The 8,317-nt window shown below is 38.7% G+C and overlaps 1 protein-coding gene across 1 annotated transcript in view; it reads left to right on the plus strand.

Annotated features, from left to right (window-relative positions):
- ATP13A5 (ATPase 13A5) overlaps positions 1 to 2,076 on the plus strand; it is a 130,716-nt gene extending 128,640 nt beyond the window's left edge. Inside the window, exon 30 of the mRNA XM_004602997.2 lies at positions 181 to 2,076. Coding sequence (XP_004603054.2) covers positions 181 to 441 — 261 coding nt within the window. The 3' untranslated portion in view covers positions 442 to 2,076. The remainder of the gene's footprint in view (positions 1 to 180) is intronic.
- The last annotated feature ends 6,241 nt before the right edge of the window (positions 2,077 to 8,317 follow it).

The following is an 8,317-nucleotide window of genomic DNA, read 5'->3' on the forward strand; positions in this document are numbered from 1 at the left end:
CACTTGTTCAGACAATCAGGAGCTGCTAAACTTCATGGGGACTGTAGAGACACTACCCATTGTCACAGAAACAATGTGGACATCTCAGAAGGAGACCTGAGGGGCAGGACATAGGGGTGAGCAGCCTACCTATGGAAGATATAAATTAGACTTTGATCATTTTCCCACCCGATTTTCCAGGATGCCATTCTTCAAAATCGAGAACTCTGGCTATTGATCAAGAAAAAACTTGGATTCTATTCCAAAAGCCAGTATAGGACCTGGCAAAAGAAGCTGGCAGAAGACCCAGCGTGGCCTCCCACAAAAGGGACAGATTATTCAGGAGATGGCAAAAATGGATTCTACATCAACATGGGCTATGAAAGCTCTGAACAGATTCCGAAAGAAAAGCTTGAACGGGGAGACCAAACCATAGAACAGCATTTTTGGACCAGATTGTAATCAGAATTGCTGTCCATACTTCAATGGCATCTGCTTCCCCCGCCCCGCAGCCTCCCAGTACAAAAACACTTGGGCGAGGTGATAGCAGTCTACCCTCATCTTTTCTCCCTCCATCTGAGTTCAAGACTTATATTTCTCATTTCTCAGTGTGTTATGCCTTACAACAAATGCCTTAAATATGTTTATTGTTTATTTACATGCCATCCTATTCCCTTAAATATGTTAATTTTCATGACTTCCCATGCCAATAAGGGAAAAATAAACTTTGTGGATTATACTCTTATTCTAACAAATTTTATTCACTTTGCATAGAAATATCTTGACTAATGTGCACAACTTTTCATGACAGTTGAAGTATGAAATTTAATAAAAGAAGAGTTTGATCTTCAAAACTTTCACTCATTATTTTCATCTATTGAAAGAAATTAATTGGGGCAACAATGCTTTCTTTAAGCAACAATCATAATTTTTTAAATCTATATTTAGTTATGAATAATATTTATCTAAGTATCTTTTTGTAGTGTCATACAATTCCTCTTTCTGTTTCTTTCCCAGAGGATTGGCATTTAACCTCATAAAACTAACCCTATAAACTGGGTAGAAGTTGGGAGGGAAAGTTTTCTACATAATCTTGACTTGGTCATAGCTAATATCTAAAAGCAAACTCCACCAAAGTTGGCATATCCTAAAGTATATCATTATGGGGCCAGTGAGCTCGAAGGCCCAAAGCAGATTACAAAAGTAATTAAATAACTGTTAAAATGTACTCTTCAATTTTAAAAGCATGGAACCTGTATTTATTCCTTATTGCTGACAGAGAAAAACTTCAATTTATGACTTTAAAAACTGACTCAAATTCAGAATTGCTCAACTTAAAAATTCATCCTCGGGAAGGGAACCATTGTATTTCTATCTAGAGCAGGGCGGTTATTAGCAGCTATTAACCAAACTTAGTTCCATTTTATGATTTTTTTTAAAGTCTAAGTTTTTGGATGCACATTATAACTACAACAACTGTTATTGCCTTTAAAAATATATTGTTACCATTGACTATAATATTCATCAACCTCATTAAAACCTTGAGAATACATTACTCCTAATGAATTTTCCATGTAATTAAAAGGTGTGTGTGTTCTCCAAATAGATCCTTCATAAGCAATTTGGTAGGTAACTCATTGATAAGCACATCCCGTTCAGTGAGTGCTAACTAGATGACTGATACTATGAAGTGAGGGTCAATAATACCTTTTTAATTCTGAAACATTTAGAGCAGAAAAAAATATTTCCAGCATTTCATTGTTTTTAATATTATAGTTTGTTGCTCAAACCAGCAGCACAAATGCAAAATCTATCATCTTTCTTTTGCTTTTTAACTTTTTATTGACTGCACAGCTTTTAGGGTGATAATTTCTAAAATGTGTCTAATGCAGCAATTACAAAAAGAGAAAAAGATAAATGTCTTACTTTAAGATTAGTAAGGGGATGTCAATTGGGAAAAAATGGTATATCAGCTTTCCTGATCTGTATTTAACAATTTGACCTTTAAAGTAGATTGAGTCGATACACTATGACATTTAGATAACATACATATTTAAAAAATCTTGATTCAATAAATGTATAACATACGCTTATACACACACACACACACAAACGCTGCAACCTTGTTTTTCTAAACAAAAAAAAGAAAAGAACATAATAGATATCTATTTGATCATAATTTTTTTTCATGTACCTCCTTCTTTTGGGAAGAGAGGGGCTAATAAAGTGAAACTCTGCTCTTGACACACACACAAACACACACACAACATACACACATATAGAAACTCAAGGACTTAACATATGAAATATATACACACAGAATCGTATGTATATATGTTTACATGCTCAGATAAACTTCTTTTAAAAATTTTATTGAATCATCATGAGATAGTACAAGCTTTCATGTTTGGGTTACAATCATACAATGATCATACACCCACCCCTCCACCAGTGCACATTCCCCACCACCAATATCCCCGATATACACCCCCTTTCCCACCCTCCCCTGCCTCCATGGAAGACAATATTCCCTATACTCTCTACTTTTGGGCATGATGGCTTGCAACACAGACACTGAGAGGTCATCATGTTTGGTCCATTATCTACTTTTGGCACACATCTCCCATCCCGACTGATTCCTCCAGCCATCATTTTCTTAGTGATCCCTTCTCTATTCCATCTGTCTTCTCCCCTCCATTCATGAAGCAGTCTTCCAGCTATGGGGCAATTCTCCTGGCCCTTGTATCTACTGTCCTTTGGTGTCAGCCTCATGTGATGTTATTCTATACTCCACAAGTGAGTGCAGTCCTTCTATGTCTGTCCCTCTCTGACTCATTTCACTTAGCATGATACTCTCCACGTCTATCCATTTATAAGCAAATTTCATGACTTCATCTCTCCTAACAGCTGCATAGTATTCCATTGTGTAGATGTACCAAAGTTTCTATAACCAGTCATCTGTTCTAGGGCACTTGAGCTGTTTCCAGATTTTGGCTATTGTGAACAGTGCTGCAATGAACACATAGGTACAGATGTCATTTCTACTGTGCCTTTTTGAATTCTCAGGATATATTCCCATATGTGGTATTTCAGGGTCATATGGTGACTCAATTTCTAGTTTTTTGAAGAATTGTCCATATTGTTTTCCAGAAAGGCTGGACCAGTCAGCATTCCCACCAACAGTGAAGGAGCGTCCTTTTTTCCCTACATCCATGCCAGCACTGGTTGCTTTTGTTCTTTTTTGAATGTGTGCTAGTCTCTGTGGTGTGAGATGATATCTCATTGTTGTTTTGATTTGCATCTCCCTGATGATTATCGATGTGGAGCATTTTTTCATGTGCCTTTTGGCCATCTGTATTTCTTTTTTGAGGAAACTTCTGTTCATTTCATCTCCCCATTTTTTTAATGGGTTGGAGGTATGTTTCTTGTACAATTCTACTAGTGTCTGGTATATCCTGGATATTAATCCCTTATCAGATGGGTATTCAGTAAATATTCTTTCCCATTCTGTGGGCTCTCTCTGTATTTTGGTCACTGTTTCTTTTGAAGTGCAGAAGCTTCTTAGTTTGATGTAGTCCCATTTGTTTATGTTTGCTTCCACTTGCATGGTCAGTGCTGTTTCATCTTTAAAGATGCTTTTAGCTGCAATGTCATGGAGAGTTCTGCCTACATTTTCCTTTATGTACCTTGTATATTCATGTCTGATATTGAGGTCTTTAATCCACTTTGATCTGACTTTTGTGCCTGCCACTAGAAAGAGGTCAGAGTTCATTTTTTTGCAGGTAGCTATCCAGTTTTCCCAGCACCACTTGTTGAAGAGGCGTTCCTTGTTCCACTTCACATTTCTTGCTCCTTTGTCAAAGATTAAGTGACCATATATTTGGGGGTCTGTGACAGGATATTTAACTCTGTTCCTTGGTCTGCAGGTCTGTTTCTAGCCCAATACCATGCTGTTTTAATTACTACTGCTTTGTAGTAGTTTGAAATTGGGGAAGGTGATGCCACCCATCTTCTTTTTCCCAAGGATTGCTTTAGCTATTCGTGTGGGTTTATTCTTCCATATGAATTTCAGGAGTATTTTGTCTATTTGTTTGAAAAATGTCATGGGTATCCTGATAGGTATGACATTTAATTTGTATAATGATTTGGCCAGTGTTGCCATTTTGATAATGTTAATTCTCCCTATCCGTGAGCAGGGGATGTGTCTCCATTTCCTAATGTCCTCTTGTATTTCTTGAAGTAGTGTTTTGTAATTTTCCTCGTATAGGTCCTTCATCTCTTTGGTTAAGCTGATTCCAAGGTACTTGATTTTCTGAGGTACTATTGTGAATGGGATTGTTTTTTTAATGTCTCTTTCTTCTCTTTCATTATTTGTATATAAGAAAGCCATGGACTTTTGTGGTGATTTGTAGCCTGCCATTTTACTATATTGACCTATTGTTTCTAAGAGCTTTTCTGTAGAATTTTTAGGGTTTGTAAGTATAGTATCATATCGTCTGCAAATAGTGATAGCTTGACCTCTTCCTTTCCTATCTGTTGCCCTTGATATCTTTTTCTTGTCTAACTGCTATGGCCAGGACTTCCAGTACTATATTGAATAGGAGTGGCAAAAGCAGGCAACCTTGTCTTGTGCCTGATCTTAGAGGGAAGGTTTTTAAGTTTTTCCCCATTGAGAATGATGCCTGCCATGGGCTTGTGGTAGATGGTTTTGCCTATATTGAGTAAAGTTCCTTCGATGCCCATTTTGCTGAGAGTTTTCATCATAAATGAGTGCTGGATCTTGTCAAATGCTTTCTCTGCATCTATTGATATGATCATATAGCTTTTATTATTTCTTTTATTGATAAGATGAATTTTGTTGATTAACTTGCAAATGTTAAACCATCCTTGCATCCCTGGGATGAATCCTACTTGGTCATGGTATATGATCTTTTTGATGAGTTGTTAGATTCTATTTGCTAATATTTGTTGAGGATCTTTGCATCTGTGTTCATTAGGGATATCGGTCTATAGTTCTCTTTCTTTGTGGTATCTCTGTCTGCTTTTGGTACCAGGGTAATAGTTGCTTCATAGAAGCTGTTTGGAAGTGTATTTGATACTTCAATTTTTGCTCAGAGAAATATTTAGTACTGTTGGAAAAAAATTAATAAAATCACAATAAGCATACTACAGATCAAATGACCACTTCCTGGAAAAATGCAGCTGGTCATCCAGAGTGGCCACTTGAAATTAGAAAACAGATTATTAACTTTGTGAGTTTACCTCTAAGTGTCACTATTGAAGCCTTGAATAAATGAATCCAAGATCCAGTAACCCATGAGAGAACGCTTGTGACATTATCTGGCATTGCTCCAACAACCTTCTCCAGTGAGTCTTCAGAAAGCTTTGGCTAGAGGATAACTCAGAAATCCTCAGCCATCAAGTCCACTCTTCATTGGCTGCCATTCCTATGTATATTCCTCATGTTTGAGTAGCTCCAGATAGTTTACATGGTATAATCATAGTAGATTTTATTTTAAAAAATTTTATGCAACAAAATCAATGATCATTTCGAGAAGGTTTCACCCATCTTAATTTAAGGATCATTGTTTAGAATGCTGTTAGCAGTTGTGTTTCAGACATAAAATATTTCAATACGACACACCCTCCCCACCAAGTCAGTGTCTTTCCAGTAATATTCCAGTGAAGCTTTTTTTATTTTTTATTTTTTCATATTGTACCAGTAATACTGGGAAAAAGACAGGGGATGAGGATTATGCAGTATGTATCCAATCTGTACACAATTCCTTTTACTTTGGGTTAAGATTTGCCTTCCTTTGGGGCAGGACTGAAAGGACAGCAGGTAGGGTGTTTGCCTGTATGAAGCCAATCGGTGTTAGATACTTGGCTTCCCAAATGGTCTGAGCTGTCCAGGCCAGACCCTGGAGCACAGATTCAGGTGTAAGCCCTTAACACCACCAGGTATGTGACCCACCAAAAATAAATAAAAAGATTTGCTTTATTTTAATACAGTCATCTGTAAGATAGTATTCATTGTAAAAGGTAAGTATAACTTTGGGAAGTAACACATTCAGTGTATGCCAATCCCTCTTTAATTTGACAATATTAGGAACGTGTCCACTTGTAATGAATGGTTTCTTGAGTGTGAGATAAAAGAAACAGAAAACTGAACTCCATAAAAATGAGGTGGAAAAGGCTGGATCATGACAGCTGGTTAAGATAGGCATCAGCAGAATGATAGTGGAAGAAAAGAGTTCGGGCATAAAGGTACTTAGAGTGGTTGCCTTAGCAGCAGGAAAGGGAAAGGGATTATGCAGGGAACTAGGGAAAAAGACAAGTAGGGTCTTTACTAGCCCCCATTTCAGTACAGGATCTGTCTGTGTCGATATTCTTAGTCTTCAGTTAGGCTATAGAATTTTTCCAAGGTTCGGTCTTATAGATTATGGCCCAGTTTAATAGGTTTAAGACTTCCATTGGCGTTTCTGTTTTGTAATGAGTTACTATGATCCTTGTTCTCTTACTCTAGCCCTCACCCACTACCTGCCTTCCCTCCACCTCCCTGCAATGAGCTCTTCCTTTAATGTCATACTTGTGATGATGGTCTGAAGGACACCATTGGTGGGTGGTATGGCTTGTGAAGTCATTTCATATTGTTGTGTAATTCTAGAGCCTAGTGACTTTGACCCACATACTACCCACAAGAACTACATGGGATGGTATTTTAAAAGTAATGTCTCTCCCTCCAGCATTCAATAAAGTGGGAGAGTAAAATCAAGACCATGATATTCCTTAAATGAAAAGTCATAATAAAAAGTATCACAAATGGTTGTTTTCTGAATCTGGCATCTTAAATATACATTTAAAGTTAAGTTTAGGCTGAACCTCTTACTAAACTTTAAGGGGTCAAAGTCTTGAAGTAATTCAAACATCAAAGGAAGCATAGTATTCTGGTAGGGACTAGAGCGACAGCACAGTTGGTAGGGTGTTTGCCTTGCATGGGCAGACCTAGGTTCGATTCCCAGCATCCCATATGGTCCCCTGAGCACCGCCAGGAGTAAGTAATGCTGAGTGTAGAGCCAGGAGTAACCCCTGTGCATTGCCGGGTGTGACCCCAAAAACAAAAAGAAAAGAGTTCATAATATTCTGGTAGAAGTGTTACCACAAAGGTAGATTTTCCTCAGTCAGTGGGTTCTTGAGAATTGCATGAACTATTTGCATGCAAATCTCAGATGATTAAAAGTTTGAGTTCATTGCACAGCTCAAACTGGTGGATCCAGGTCCTTCCCCAAATGTCCAGACCTCTTTTTTACCCATGTACAATGTCACTGACATTGACACTGCCCAGTCCCCGTGTACAACTAGATCTTGAAGTCTGCTTGCTTCCAGTGTTCAATGGCCCGGTTGGGTCGGGACACTGTTCACTATCCAGCGCACACTTTCCTACTCTGAAATCTTGTCGCTGGACTTCTTTTGCATGGCACCCCAGCAATTCCTTGACATCTCAGCTCTCCCCAGTCTGTTCACATGTGAAGGTATGCATGGGTGAGACGCCTGTGCTCAGTACCTACCTGTGGCTGGGTCCGTGAGCCCTGCCTAAATCTGCTGTCTCTCTGGGCCTATGAGCCCTGCCATCTGTCCAGACCTATGAGCCCTGCCTATATTTGGCCATCTGTCCGGGGAACCAAAGCCCTACCAGATCCTGCAGTCCATCTGGGCACAGGTGAACTTGGGAAGAGAGAGATTGGCCAGAAGCTTCCTTTTCTCTGCTTTATCTCCCACCCCCAGCTACCCGTTATCTGTTTTAATTGGCTATCTGTTCCAGGGTAAGATTTAAAGTGACAGACTAAATTCACCTGGCACTTCACCATTCTACTCCTGTAACACCTTTGTGCTTGTCCTTAGCTCCCTTTACATATACCTGACAGGTAAAATCTTTCCAGGGAAATCACTGTATGTGAAAGGTGGTGAGCCAAGAACCCTTCCTTCCTCTCCAACGCGGCCTCATCCCATCTCAGCATGAGCAAAGAGATAGAAATGCACCTTCTATTGGATTGTTAATCAAACTTCCTCAAAGTGCCTTAACCAATTGTTGAGTTTAGCAGTATCTTTTCTGGCTAGAAAAGGAATGTGAATTTAGATGTCAACCCTAACCATTTACGGAACTTAACGTTTCTTTCAAAAATTGCATATAAGTGGTTCATCCCTCTGGCAAATTCAAAATAGTCACCCCTAGGGAAAAGGAAAGCAATATTTATAGTAGAAGATAAAATATGATGTGATTTTGTTAAGATCCGCTGCGGCCTCACTCAAAAGGCTACAGTTTCTTGTTCAAGCTGTC

Source organism: Sorex araneus, chromosome 2 (assembly GCF_027595985.1).
Source record: "Sorex araneus isolate mSorAra2 chromosome 2, mSorAra2.pri, whole genome shotgun sequence".
NCBI lineage: Eukaryota > Metazoa > Chordata > Mammalia > Eulipotyphla > Soricidae > Sorex > Sorex araneus.